The sequence below is a fragment of the Lynx rufus genome, unplaced genomic scaffold (genome assembly GCF_022079265.1).
Source record: "Lynx rufus isolate CCGP_SWC_20201006 ecotype Redwood Valley unplaced genomic scaffold, mLynRuf1.p SCAF_7, whole genome shotgun sequence".
NCBI classification, from domain to species: Eukaryota; Metazoa; Chordata; class Mammalia; order Carnivora; family Felidae; genus Lynx; species Lynx rufus.
In genome coordinates this window covers 66,934,138-66,949,677 of record NW_025814889.1, presented here as the reverse complement: position 1 = coordinate 66,949,677, position 15,540 = coordinate 66,934,138, and the positions used below count along the sequence as shown (strand labels likewise).

The following is a 15,540-nucleotide window of genomic DNA, read 5'->3' as shown; positions in this document are numbered from 1 at the left end:
GACATCAGTAACTTTGGAATAACTTATTTAGGATTCCTCACACTTCAGTCATAGAATAGGTTAGGTTGGCCATATTTTGACCCTTAATTTGAAAAGAGTTGCATAGAGGTGGAGCTAAGTTTAAAAAAAAAAAGCATTAGTGAACAGTTTCATCAAAGAATGTAGATTATTTACGTTGGGGCTTAACCTCAACCCATTAAGAAATATTTTCAAACAAAATTATTTTTCTTTCTTTTTAAAGGTTTCAGTCTACAGGAAAGTTAACAGGACACCTAGGCCCTGTTATGTGCCTTACAGTAGATCAGATTTCTAATGGACAAGATCTAATCATCACTGGCTCCAAGGATCATTACATCAAAGTGTGTATGATAGAGTTGTTGAATTATATTCTCCTATTAAATGATAGATATGAAGTATCAGATGCACCTAAGACCCTTTGCTCTTAATCAGTTTTCTTTTTTAACAATCCTATCCTTTGCTTTTTCTTCTTGATCTTTTTCCTCATTCAATAGTTCCTGATTTTATTGTGTTATAATTCAATCCCATTTTCTCATTTTTCATAGAAGATTGTTTTGGAGGGATTTTAATGATGTTTGGCTCAGTCATCCAGCTAATGCTTAAGTCTCATTGTCACCATCTTTTACACTGAGTTTAGTATGGTCTTCAGATTTTATGAAATTAGCAGATGAGGGAAGATGCACAATTTGATTCTGGAAAAGTTAAATTTGAGATACTAAGTAAGAGAAGTCATCCTCCTATAGGCAAGTAGGCCATTTCAAAGGCAATTCTAGAACTCCAGATAAGTTATGACTACACATGCAAGTTTGGGAGCCATTTGAAAGAAGCAGATGTTCAGGAGTTAGAGTAGTTGATATGACCAAAGAGACAGAGGTTGACAGGACTCAGCCTTGTGAATTCCTGTAGGAACCAATAGGAATAAAAAGAGAATGCAGTAACAAAGGAGATAGGAAAAGTATAACTACTCTTTTTGGAACCTAAGATTAAGAGATGAGAAGTGGGTTAGTGACACGAAAATAGAGTGGTTAAAATGAGAGTATTGTGTATTTGGTAGACTTGAGTATTTCTGTCTGTTTAGGAAGCAGGCCCTTTGGAGAGGGAAAGTGATGGGGGAAGTGGTAGTAAGTGATGGAGGTGGTAGGAGTTAGAACCATATCAAAGTGATGGAGGTGGTAGGAGTTAGAACCATGTGAACGCTGGGAAGCAGGAAGCACACGTTAGCATCTAAAAAGAAGAGAAGGGTAAGAGAATGTTTGAAAATAAAAGGAAACTTTTGAAATGGAGGGAAGAGTACAGAAAGTTTATTTTTGATCATGCGACCCTTTTCAGGAAATCATGAGGTCAATAGCTAAGAGAGATGATGACAACTGAGTGCAGTAGAAGGTTTAGAATAGCAACTTTGAGGGGAATTTGAGATGACCACCAGGATTGCAGAGCTACATTATAGTGCCTAAATAACAGTCATATCATTTTTCTGACTTTCAACTGGATTGATATGTAGTATTTTTGTTATTGAACATATAGTTTGTTCACCATACATGAAAAAATTGGTTGCCTTTCTAAAAAGCCTATAGACATATAAGCTTGTGACATATAAGCAAAAGTAGCATGAATATAGGGCCTGGGTTCTTCCTGAATCATTTATACAAGGTTAATTTAGTTAATTAGTAAAATATTGTAACAAGTCATATCTGGTTAATATACATGTGTATGTGTTTCTATGTATGAACACATATAGGTGCTTATTTATAAGTTAAATAGGATGCCCCCCTTTTCTCTCCTTTTTTAGATGTTTGACGTAACTGAAGGGGCTCTGGGAACTGTGAGTCCCACCCACAATTTTGAGCCCCCTCATTATGATGGCATTGAAGCGCTAACCATACAAGGGGATAACCTATTTAGTGGATCCAGAGATAATGGAATCAAGAAATGGGACTTAGCTCAAAAAGACCTTCTACAGGTAATGTAAAACCTTTCATGGGATGAAGTGGGTACTTCAAAGCCACCAGTAGTCTATATAAGACCTTGAAGAACCTCTCAAAGAGTGTTTCATCTTCAGCTACCAGGGGTACAAATTATGAGAAGGGCAACGTTCAATATTGAATAATACCTTCTAGATAAGAGTAGTTGAAAACAAAACGAACAAGTAGCATGAATGTCAATAGAACAAACTTAGCAACAGATGAACATATTGCTTTCAAAAGCGTTCTTTAAAAAATTTTTTTTGATGTTTATTTATTTTTGAGAGAGAGAGACAGAGACAGAGCGTGAGTTGGGGAGAGGCAGAGAGAGAGGGAGACACACAATCTGAAGTAGGCTCCAGTCTCTAAGCTATCAGCACAGAGACCGACATGGGGCTTGAACTCATGAGCTGTGAGATCATGACCTGAGCTGAAGTCGGACGCTTAAACTACTGAGCCACCCAGGAGCTCCTCAAAAGCTTTTATAGATATACATTCATGGTTGTGACTTTTATATTATTCATATAAATATATTTATACCTAAATGTCATATAATTTGAGTGTATAAGTATTGTTTACTCATTATGAAATATATGCGAGCTCTAGTTTTCTACAAAAAGCTTTGGGCTTCCATGTTCTCTACTAAAGGTTGAAGGCAGTGATTTTATGAAGCGGTCCTTATTATCTACATACCAGGTTGTAGTTTTCAAACTTGTTTAATTAAATACATTTTGGAGAAAGGTGAGATACTTAACTCCCATGAAGAGAATGTGATGCGAAAAATTCTGTGTACTTTCTGGGTCTTTGAGATTCTTCAAGACTTTTAATATTATAAGTTTTAATATTGATAACACTGATAATAATTGAGGCAAATTGGAAAGCAAATTGCAAATTTATTTCTTTAAATCGTTAAGAATGATTGCATAGAAAATGATTTGTGGGGCACCTGGGTGGCTCAGTCAGTTAAGTGTCCGACTCTGGCTCAGGTCATGATCTCATGGTTCGTGGGTTCAAGCCCCATGTCGGGCTCTGTGCTGACAGCTCAGAGCCTGGAGCCTGCTTCAGATTCTGTGTCTCCCTCTTTTTCTGCCCCTCCCCGACTTGTGTTTTCTCTCTCTGTCAAAAATAAATAAAAATTTAAAAAAAAAAAAAAAGAAAATTTCTTTATGGCTTCCAGGCCATTGAGTGGTCTAAATATTGTTTTGTCAACAAATGTTCGAAACTTACTTTGGTGTGAAACTGTCATTTTGGAAGGCTCGTCTTCAGCGGCTTATTTCTCTTTCTTTCTCCAGCAAGTTCCAAATGCACATAAGGATTGGGTCTGTGCCCTAGGAGTGGTGCCAGGGCACCCGGTTTTGCTCAGTGGCTGCAGAGGGGGCATTTTGAAGCTTTGGAACATGGATACTTTTGTGCCAGTCGGAGAAATGAAGGGTCATGATAGTCCTATCAATGCCATATGTGTTAATTCCACCCACATTTTTACTGCAGCCGAGTAAGTTTTTCCTATGTGATTTTTTTCTATATTGGCTCTTTGTGTTCAGATTTAATAAATATTGTAAGTTGTAAATAACTGGAAACATAGAACACATGAAACCCTTTTATTACAGTCATTGTAATGTCTATTTAAGATCTCTTATTCATATTTTCTGATTTGCACCTTGGTCACTGCATTTAATCCCAAGGTTACATGAGAATAGTGTTACTTCTGTATTAGCACTCAGCTTAACTAGCAAGTCTGATGCTAGATGTTCCCCTGGTGATTTTAATTAAAAAAATCATTTATAGGTGACTAATTCCAGAAAGTCAACAAACTTGCTATTCTTCTCATTTGGAACAAATCATTTAAAAAATCTCTGTTCCCCTTCTGCCTCTGTTTATAGTACAGTTGACTCTTGAACAATGTGGGCTTAGGGACCCTGACCCCTGCAGAGTTAAAAATCCAGATATAACTCTGACTTCCCCCAAATTAAATTAAGAATAGCTTACTGTTGACTGGAAACCTTACCGATAATATAGTCAGTTGACACATATTTTATATTTTATATGTATTAAATACTGTATTCTTACAATAAAGGAAGCTAGAGAAAAGAAAATGTTATTAAGAAAATCGTAAGGGGCGCCTGGGTGGCGCAGTCGGTTAAGCGTCCGACTTCAGCCAGGTCACGATCTCGCGGTCCGTGAGTTCGAGCCCCGCGTCAGGCTCTGGGCTGACGGCTCAGAGCCTGGAGCCTGTTTCCGATTCTGTGTCTCCCTCTCTCTCTGCCCCTCGCCCGTTCATGCTCTGTCTCTCTCTGTCCCAAAAATAAATAAACATTGAAAAAAAAAATTAAAAAAAAAATCGTAAGGAAGAGAAAATACATTTATAGTACTGTGCTATGTTTATTAAAAAATCCACATGTAAGTGGACCCTCATAGTTCAAATCTGTGTTGTTCAAGGCTCAGCTGTATAAGTACATAGTAATACTATCTGGTTCCTCCCTCTTAGGAAGGCTGGATTCATTTGCTTATTTTTTCATTCATGATGAATCTCCAAAGTTGGGCACTGTTCCAGACTCTTGGGAAGACCTGTGAACAAAACAGATCCAAACCCCCAGTTTCATTCTAAGGGGAAAAAAAGACAAGAAATAAGTAAAATATATTATACGGTGACAGGTGCCTAGGAAGAAAAATAAAGCAGGGTACAAGGAAGAGAGTATTGTGGGGAAGGAGTTACACAATAAGGTGGTGGGTGAAGGCCTCTCTGAGTAAGTGACATTTAAGAAGACGCTTGAAGGAAGTGGAGAGTTGTTGTGACCATAAAAATGACATAATATGTATATAAGTAATTTGGAAAGGAAAATATATATACCCTAATGTGAGGCATTGGTTTCATTCAAATAAAATATAATGTCTCATGAATATCTATCTTGAAAATCTCCTTTTGGTCATTTTTGCACATTTTAATTTAATCAGAACACCTTCTTGATTCATCTATCTTAAATGTATGATTACCTTGACTTTATTTTGAAAGCTCTGCTCTTTGTATGGCATCTCTTCTTATTTGTGCTATTTTCTTCAAATCCCTCTTTTCATTTAGATTTACTTTCTCATTTCTCCAAAGTACTTCAAAGTTGATTTATTTTGTGTTTTTCTAAGGTGCTTACCTTTGGTGCTTCATTGATGTTATTTCCAAGATATATTACTTTCTCAAGACTCACCACTTTTGTTTATTCTCTTGGAAACTTTCTGTGTCCTTGGTAATTTATGGAAAATAACTGAATACCTCCCAAAGTTGTGGGACACATAATATAAGACTATAAAAGTATTATATATCACTGAGGTCTGGTGGGTGAAGTATGATGTTACTGTAACACCTCTCTTCCACAATATAGTCTTATTTTTGAAGAACTGAACTTTTTCTCAGTATGTCCATGGTGCACCAGATGCAAATGTATTTACTATGTAACTTAAAAATCAGGAAAATAGCCAATAAAGTCAGAAAGGCTATTTTCAAATTAGTTCCACTTATTTGTTAATTAGCACACACTTGTATAGTGCTTAGTATTTACCAGGCATTGTTCTAAGTTCTTTCCAGGCATTAATTCATGTATCTTCATAAGAACTCTAGAAGGTAAATATTATTATAATCTCGATTTTACAGGTGGGAAAACTGAGGCATTTTATAACTTAGTCCTTATATAATAATTCCATCATATCTGATATTTCTAGATTTGTTGCTTTTTATTTATTTATGTATTTATTTATAAATCTGGATCTGTAGTATTGATTAATTTTTCTTATGATTATGGGGCTCATTTTACCTGTGTCTTTTTTGTCAAGTAATAGTTTACTGGATGTTGAACATTATATTGTGTTTTAAGATCTGGATTTTGTTGTATTCTTCTAAAGAGCATTGGACTTCGTCAGGAAGTTAAGTTTCTTGTGGTTCAGCTTCATCTTTTTGAGACCGATTTTTAATTCTTGGATTTCTACTGAATACCATAAGTGTTTGATGATATCTCCTTACTGATCAGAATGTGAACAGCTCATAGCCCTCTGTGGGCTCTGGGAATTGTTCAATTTATAGCTCACTAGTAGATGTTTGTTATTGTTGTTGTTGTTGTTTGTTTCTTTTTGTTTTTTGGGTTTTTGCTTGGCCTTATAATCTTACTCTACTCATGGTGTAGCTTAGTATTCACAGACATTAGTGGCTCTTATATAGATTTATGGAGTTTTTTTTCCCACAGCTCCATAGTTCTGCATAGCTCTCTCCTCTTCTCTCCTCGATCCTGAAAATTCCAACTACTCCACATCCCCCAGGTTTTTATTTCTATCTCTTCAACTTAGTGCTTCTGTAGTTTTCTGCTTGAGTTCTTCCTCCCTGGGAAGTGTTTCCAAAGCAACAGCCAGGGCTGTCATGAAGCTCACCCCTCTCCCTTTTCTCAGGGACAACAGCCCTGTACTCCCCCATGGTCCAGTATCTGAAAATAGTTGTTCCATATATTTTGTCAGATTTTTACTTTGTTTGCAGCAGGAGAGCTAACCTGCTTCAAATTACTTGGTTATGACTAGTAGTGGAAATTTGATAATTTCAGACTTAGTATGTCCTAAACTGAAATCCCAACCTTCCCAGGAAACCTGCCCTTTGGCATCTCTGTCTTCTCTGTTGATCAGGCTAGATAGAGACTTTCATTCCTTCCTTTCATACTCCATAGCCAGTCCTTGAGCAAATCCTGTTGGTATTCTACCTTTAAATTATATTTGGAATCTGACCACTTCTCACCATATCTTCTAACTCACTGATTTTAATTGCCATCAGCTCTTGGATTACTACAAGAACTGATTATTACTAGTAGCTCCTAAACAAGGTACCTTGTTCATATGTAGTCTACTCTCAACACAGAAGCCAGAATAATCCTTTTAAAACACAGATTAGATCATATTCCTTCTTTGCTCAAAACCTTGCATTGGTCCCCTATTTCACCTAGAGTAGAAGCCATACTTAATGTGACCTTGTGAGCATCTGTTATTTCTCTCACCTTCCTTTTAGCACTTGCTCTTTCTAGACTTGCTCCTTGTTTTGTAGTCCCCAGTAACCTCTTTACTGGTCCTTGAACACATCACCTCATTTCAGCCATAGTACAGAATGCTCCCTTTGCCCAGAATGCTTTGCCTTCAGAGATCCTGACTCTCTTCCAATGTCCTTCTTTCTCACTAAGAGTAACCTTGCCATTGTATTTAAAATTGAAACCCTTCTATCACCTAGCACCCAATTCCCTTTACCATGCAGTCTTTTCTTTTTCTATAACATGGATTACTTTCTAATAAACTTCATAATTTAATTATTATGATTTACTGTCTATCTTCTCTTGTTAGAATGTGTAAGCTACAACAGAAGAGGGTTTTGTTATTTATCTGTTTGTTTGTTTTTAAGAATTGTCCCAAGCACCTAGAATATTGCCTGGAACATAGCAAGTTCTCAATAAGTATTTGTTGAATGGATGGCTGAATAAATGAATGGGTAGATGAGTAGGTGGATGAAGGAACATATCCTCTTGCTGTTACCAATATACATATATTGGTATGTATACATATACAATATGTATATACATTATTGTATATACATATACATATATTGGTATGTATACATATACAATATACATATGCTGTGTGGGTTGGTGAGAAGACTATTATTTTCCCCCAGTTTTATTGAGATATAATTGAAATACAGCATTGTATAAGTTTAAGGTATACAGCATAGTAATTTGACTTACATATATTGTAAAATGATTATCGCAATAAATTTAGTTAACATCTATCATCTTATATAGATTCAAAAAAAGAAAAAGAAAGTTTCTTTTTTGCTTGTAATAAGAACTCTTAGGGAGAACAAAGATTATTGATTAAAAACTAGAAAGCCTGGATCCGAGGCTCACCTCTGCCATTTACTATGTTACATTGGACAGGTAACTAAACTCTCTTTATCCTTGAAATGGACTGCATAATCTCTGAAATGCCTTTTAACTATGAAATTCTATGGAAACTCTTTCTTTTAGCTTTGACTTTATTAGATAATTGGAGAAAAGTAACACTCCCTTAAAGCTATGAGAAATATAGTAAGAAATATGATTGTTTAATGACTATTCCCCAGTACCCACATGGTGGGTGAACAAAAACAAGTTTTCTCAGAAACACTTTGAATCTTCTATGTTCCATGATAGTGGAGTATTAGTCCACTTCTCAGTAGCCTCTTGCTTTTTCCATGGGCTTACGCTGATTTCATGTGAACATAATTCTGACTCTTGCCAGAATCACCAATTCCTGGAATCCCTGCTCCAATCTCCTCCCTTCCCAGAAGCCTTACTGTAACCTTACTCTGGGCTGTTGTGCCTGAAGATCTCTGACCAATGTTGTATCGCGTATTGTTTTTTGAAATAATGAGTGCAGATCCAGTGTAGTGATTAGGAGGTGGGGCCCTGGAACCAAACTGCCTAGATCGAAATCTTGGTTCTGTCATGTACTTTGTAATTTTGAGCCAATTACTTAACCTCTCTGGACCTAAATTTGCTCATCAATATAAAGGGGATAATAGCATTATCTATCTCTATGGTAGTTAAAGAGAATTGAATGTATTTATATATAAAGGGCACATACTAACAATGCCTGCCATATAGTAAGCCCTTGATAATATGAATTATTTTTAATATTATTATGTGTATCTGTTTGATATACTTATGGGACAATGTATATTTTTACTTACATATATTAAAGTCCTCCTCAGAAAATGTTTTCACAGTAATTCTAAAAGCTATTTCTTTATCTTCCTGCCTCTTTTCACGTGTTCATTTTTAATTTGTTCCGTAGTGATCGAACTGTGAGAATTTGGAAGGCTCGCAATTTGCAAGATGGTCAGATCTCTGACATAGGAGATCTGGGGGAAGATATTGCCAGTAATTAAACATGAGTGAAGATAGTCATAAACTGAATACTGTGATAATACTCTGTACGTTCATATGGAAAAGTTGCCTAATAGGCGAAAATTTATGAATCGGATTAACTGGAAAATATATCTGAATCCAACTGCTGAATATAAATGGTATTCTAATAAAATTGTGTACTAGCCTGTGTGCTTAATTTTAATATCTCCCAAACATATATATCCTATAATTGGTATACTGCTTGATTCACACTTTATTGTGGCTGGATTTTTGTGCCTAGCTATTAAAAAAAACCTTAAAATTATTTGAATTGTAAGATGACTGCTTTTGTGACAGAAAACCCCCAGAATACAATGCAACCCATTGGTAATTCGTCGTATAGTCTGTTCAGATGATTTATATATTTAAACATACTGGGAATGTTAGTCAAATTGTGGTCCGTCTGCCTGATATTTATATCAGTCTATAGAGGGTTCCCAAATTTCGAAGCTCTTTTAATATAATGGAAAAAAATAAGATAGGAGAATATGATTGATGATTTTGCATAAGGTGGAATTGACCGTCCTCTACTAACAAAAAATGTTAAACAGTTTGTGTTAAATGTTGATGTTTACTTGTATTGACCAAAGTTTTACAGCTGTGCTATATTCTGTGCTCAGGACTAAAATGCTGTTAAATTGTTTTATTAGTGCTGTGCATACATTCTGCGATGGAAGACAATTTTGATGTCCTAACAGAAATATATTTTGATCTATTTTCCTATGGAGTTGTTTCTATTATCACCTTTTAATTTCATTTTTATTTAATAGTATTTCCTTCCCCTTTTATCTAATTTTTTTATATGCTGCTAAATATATTTTAAATACACTGTGTTTGCAAACCTTGGTAGTTATGAGAGCTCTATCATTTGCGGTGGGAAAAGGTATGTAAATAAGTAGATTGTAAAGAATGTCTTACCTTGTAACTGTATGAATTTTTAAATGCTGTAGATTGGATTTTGCAAAAGGATGTATAATTTATCGGTCTGCTCAGAATATTAATTTGTAAATTCTGCAAGTTTAATTTTTATGTAGATGGTATAACATTTGAAAATATTGTCTTGTGATTTTTTTTTTTTTCCCTTTGAGTATATTTGCTTGTAAATGAAAGCTTAGCTCCGGCTTCAATAAACATGTTGCTCTGAATTGTTTTTATTCTCTTGTCCTTTTTCTAATTATGAAAATTGTTAGTATTTGTAAAACTTTGTTTTATCTGTGTGTGATATAAGGAAAGGCATTTTTTTTGTTATCCACTTCATATGCAATCCAGTTTTTGCTCATTAGACATGATATATTCTTGAATAGTTTGAATCATAACCTACTCTTGATGAACCAAAGGAACTCACTATTGAAAGAATTAAATCAGGAATGCCTGGGTGGCTCAGTGGCTTGAGTGTTCTACTTCGGCTCAGGTCATGATCTCACTGTTTATGGGTTTAAGCCCAGTATTCCGCTCTCTGCTGTCAGCACAAAGCCTGCTTCAGACCTTCTGTTCCCTCCTCCACTCTCTCTCTCAAAACAAATAAACTTAAAAAAAAAAGTAAATAGTTGAATCAAACTATGTAATTTAGGCATGTGAACATAGATGGTAAAACAAAAATTATTCCCACAAATATTAGGACAGTAGTGACTTTGGTTATCTGGAGAAGAAATAGAGAGGGTGGTCACTGGCAGGTATTGTAGGAGGTGAGTTGGGAATGTAGAGGGGGGTGTGGAGGTGTTTTGGGGGTCCTAGAAATGTTCTACTTCTCAATCTGGGTCCTAAGTTAAACAGTACATGTATTTCTCTTATTTTATGTATGTGTGCTATACTTCACAATGAAGTATATATTTCTTTTGTTTTAAAGAAGGGATTTTCCTGTAAAGAGGAAATCAGCTACTTTGTAATTTTGCCTCCTTTCCTGGAGGAAAATACTATGATAAGACCTGAGAGACATTTTTAGGACTATTTTGAATTTCAATACCCTTAGAGTGTTGTTTTTTTTTCCCCCCATAGGACTATTGCTCAACCATTCATTTGACAATTTATTCAATAAATGTTTATTGAGAATGCCCTGGGCCAGGTACTAGGGACAAAAAAATAGCAAGACTGAGTTGATGCTTGCCCTCTGAGTGGAGAGAGAGAATAAATGTAGCACTTACATAACAGCTTGGTAAGTGCTCTGACTGGAAAGATCTGGGTGTCTTCACGCCTATTAGAGGCCTGACTGCAAGGCCAATTAGAGGTCTGTCATAAGGTCCGAGCACCGTGTGTGTTTGTGCAGAACACGAAGTCCGATGTCTGTTTTACCTTTTAAAATGCTTAAGGCTCAAAAGTAAAACATAAAAAAAATAAATAAAACGCTGAAGGCTCAGCTAGAGTTGATCTGATTTAAATAGTTCAAATGAATATGTAAAAGAGGCAGTCCTCTTAAAAGACTTTCATTTTGAATTATGTTGGGGGAGGTCATCTAGAGGACATGACCTCTGATTGACCCAAGAGCTAGATCCGGGCAATCAGACTCCCCAGCCGCCTCCCCAGTCCTTGCAATGTTATGTTTTGCCCACGTTACCGCAGCCGGAGCTGTTTCTGTGTTTCAAGGACATAGCCTTGAGAGAGTTACGTGTTGTTGAGACTCTCTGCGTGATATTGGCGACTGAACCCAGGTAAGGCTTCTACGTAAACTTAAGATTCGGGCAGGCAGGTGTGGCGATCTACTCGTCTTGCGGCCGCCAGAGACAAGCCTCGTAAGTAAATCCCCTTGTTTCTTAAACCTGCTACCTACCAGTTTGGAGGGGCCGCTGCGTTCTTCTGTCTCTCCTGGTACTGGGGCTAGTTTCCCAACCGGGAAAAAAAAATACCGTTAATCTCTAAAGAGCTCATCCAGAAAGGTTAGCAATAACTCTTTTTAAAAATATTTATGTATTTTTTAAAGAGAGAGAGCACAAGCGGGGAAGGGGCAGAGAGAGAGACATACGACCTAAAGCAGGCCCCAGGCTGTGAGCCGGATATGGGGCTTGAAGCCAGGAACTGTGAGATCATGACCTGAGCGGAAGTCTGCCGCTTAACTGACTGAGCCACCCGGACACCCGTTATCGCTAATTTTTAATACAGTTAAAATAGCGCTTCTAAAATTTAAAAGTGGATTACTCTTATGTATGAAATATACGCCATGTCCCTCAAGAATAGTGTCTTTTTTTAGAAGCTAACGTTTATTTCTTCTTTCAAATCCAAATCTTTTTTAGCTAAAGAATAATGACACTGTTTTGCATATTACTTATCTCCACATTTATTTCCCAGCTGATATGGAATCTTTTATAAAAATTTAAATTAAAATTATCAACATGTAACAATTTTTCTGTACTGCCGTTTGTAATTTTTCCTAAGCATTGACTGCACCTTACTTCAAATCAGTTCACATTCTCTTTTTAACCTCAGAATTGGTTGTGTTATTGCTGTGTTGGGGATTTGATTTGCCAGTTACTCTGCAGATACTGATGGTTGGGAATTTGTATTTGCAAATCATGGATATAAAATGTACAGATTGCTCTGTATGAGCATCATGGTACAAAATAAGAGTTATCTATCCTATTTTATAACCATAATGAGATGCTCAGCCAATTTTAAAATGTCAGACTGCCATTAATCTCCCTCTTTTTAAATGAGGTTAATAACTGTAATAACCAACGTTTATTGAACATTTACTTTCCCCTTTGGATGACCCTGAAATGGGGGTAATCTAAGATGTCAGTGAGAGTCAGAAGCATCTGATTTCAGAGATATTTAATTGTGAAAAAGTGTGCATGCTGGAATTTGTGAAGGACAGTATTGTGAGAGAATTTGCCAGACAGACAAAAATAGTGACAAATGTACAGTACATTATATATGGGAGATAATATGACTCCTTTTAATATGTTTTTGTGTACGTTGGACCTGAGAAAAGCAAAGAACACGTTTGTCAGACTTTCTTTCAGCTTGGGTTGCACATTTAACATGGCTCTCCCACCAGGCATATGAACCAGGCCCAAGGTGGAGTAAGAAGGAATCAGGGCCTCTGCAGTATAGTCATAGAAACCCTCGTTTTCCCAGTGGCAGCAGTGACAGGGCCCCAGCATCTGGCACTAGCTGTGGGTGTTGGGAGGCAGGACACAGGGCACTGCTCCAGCCGAGGTGGTTCCTGGAATCTGCAGTTGGGGCAGTGGATCCCTTGTTCAGTTCCTTGTCTTCTTGATTGTAGCAGAGGTAGAAAGTGAGTGGGCTAGTTCTTGGTGGGGGGTAATCTGGCACCTACTCACAATTTTGTAAGCACCCACCTCCCTTTTTCTGCTTTCTGCTTAAACTAGCTACAATGGTTTCTGTATTTGCTACTGAATTCTAAAAGATACACTATCTCTTTTTCTTTGTGATCTGTGTTTTAAAGTATTTCTTCCATTTTTTTTCTGGATGCTAATCGTTAACCTACATAATTGTTTGTATTATCATTTTTATTTATTTTTATTTTATGTAATAGTTTTTGGTTGCCTAGAGGTTTTAGGTGTTAATGGAATCTCCTTAAGGGCTATTGTTATTGTTTGTGAAACTCATGGTCTTCTCTAGTCTGGTAATTCTATTTTGCTAGGAGCCCCATGAATTATTCCGCATTGTCTTCCTTCCTCCAGTTGTTTGGTCCCCCTTAGGTGTGGTGTGCTGTTCCTTTGTTTTGCCCACTCAGGGTTCTGTTGACCCTGGGTGGTCGGGACAGGCTAGTGGTGAGGACAGCACTCTGCTCTGGTAAACCTGCAACTGACAGCAAATCATCTGTCCTCTCTCGGTGCCCTGGGAAACCCCTGCTCTACCCGTCTCTCGGTGTTAGCCTTCCTTCCCTGCTGTCTGTAGCTCCCCGATGTTTGCCTGGCCTGGAAGATTTAGCATGCCTCCCAAGGCTACAGCCATTCAGTGGTGTCGCTCTTCCTCGGGGGAATCCACAGTTTTCCTAACGTCTTCAACAACTCAATCAGACAGAGCGGCTCTTCAGGCTTTCAGAGCTGCCTGGTGTTTTACTGGAGAACCAAAGCAGGGAGTATCAGAGAGACAGTTTCATGCATCCTCATCTATTTTAACCATTTAACACCATCACTGAAAAATATCCAACAAGTAAAAATAGGCTGATGGGAAGCCTGATTTCAGTAAGGACTGGGTTCACCTGCATGAAGCAGGAACCTGACTAGTGTTTATTATCCTCAGATTAGACTATTAGACTGTTCTTGTATGTAGTAGTCTCTGCTGAAGGCAGGCAAGTAGGAGTGCCTTCACCAGCCTTGGGGAAGAGAGTAAGTGGCTGAGGATATTATAATTTTCAGCTACTTTGGCCATTAGCTGAAGGATCCTGAAATACCTACCTTCTTATTTGATGAGTGCCTCATCCCACTGTGTTCCCACCTTCTTTTCCTTAGGCCTTCTGCTCTGACTTCCTCCAATGCCTTTGCTTGCCTGTGTGTGTGTGTGTGTGTGTGTGTGTGTGTGTGTGAGAGAGAGAGAGAGAGAGAGAGAGAGAGAGAGAGAGAGAGAGAGAGCTGTCAGTTGTTGATAGGAATCCCCACGGAGAAAAAATGCTCCATGAGAATTACCCTGATACGTGGTGTGGGTGAGATGGAAGATCTTAACCTTTTGAAACTACTCAGTACCAGCTGAGGAAATCAGGAGGACTCTGGGTAGTATCTGGCACAGACTTCTAATTTCTCCCACTACCACTCTCCTGCTTACTTTTAGTAATAAAAACCTGACGATTTCAGCTTAGCACGTGACTGCCCAGCCAGAGGTTGCATTTCCCACCTGATCTTGTGGTTATCCATGGCTATATGCTATGTTTCTGGCATGTGATTTAAGGGGAAGTGATGTACTGGTCTTACTTTTTTAAAAACTAGAGTGGTTGGCCTTCAGTTTGTCCTTCCCCTTTTCACTGACTAGGATGTGGAAGGGGTGACGATGAACCAACCTTGACTGTGCAGATGAAGACAATATCCTGGGTGAGTGATGGTAGAACAGCATGACTGAATGAACCTGTGTCCTTGATGGCCTTGCGGAACAGAGCTTCCCCTGTCTTGGACCACCCGTCGGCCTTTATGGCAGGGGTTGGCAAATTTTTTTCAGTAAAGAGATAATAATATTTCAGGCTTTGCAGGCCACATGTTGTCCCTTTCACACATTCTTTGTTTTTTAAACAACCATTTAAATTTGTAAAAAAATCTTTCCTAACTTAAGGACCAATGCAAAAACAGGCTGGACACTGAATTTGTCCCAAAGACTATAATTTGCCAACCCTTGCTTAAGATTGTTGCATAGGAGAAAGACAACTTTTTTTTTTTTTTGGAGTTACTGAATTTTAAGATCTTTTATAATGGAGTCTATTTGTATGGCATATGTATCTATGTAGTTAATGATTTAAGAAAATATATTCTAGAATAGATTTGCTGCAGAGAGGGATGGCTACTAGGGCTATCGTGTGTGGTTGTGCACACTGTGCACTGCACAAGACAAAAAGATGACATTTATTTTTAGATATAAGTTTATATATTTGTTACAACATTTAGGGTAGATGGCAGTAAATCATTTTGTTTTAAGGATATAAGAATACAATGATAATTTTC

At 37.4% G+C, this 15,540-nt stretch overlaps 1 protein-coding gene across 1 annotated transcript in view; it reads left to right on the top strand.

The window, feature by feature from the left end:
* The window catches only part of KIF21A (kinesin family member 21A), an 81,046-nt gene extending 72,130 nt beyond the window's left edge, over positions 1-8,916 (top strand). Inside the window, exons 35-38 of the mRNA XM_047066342.1 lie at positions 242-359; positions 1,808-1,978; positions 3,272-3,471; positions 8,823-8,916. Of these exons, the coding sequence (XP_046922298.1) occupies positions 242-359; positions 1,808-1,978; positions 3,272-3,471; positions 8,823-8,916 (583 nt within the window). The remainder of the gene's footprint in view (positions 1-241; positions 360-1,807; positions 1,979-3,271; positions 3,472-8,822) is intronic.
* Positions 8,917-15,540: the final 6,624 nt, after the last annotated feature.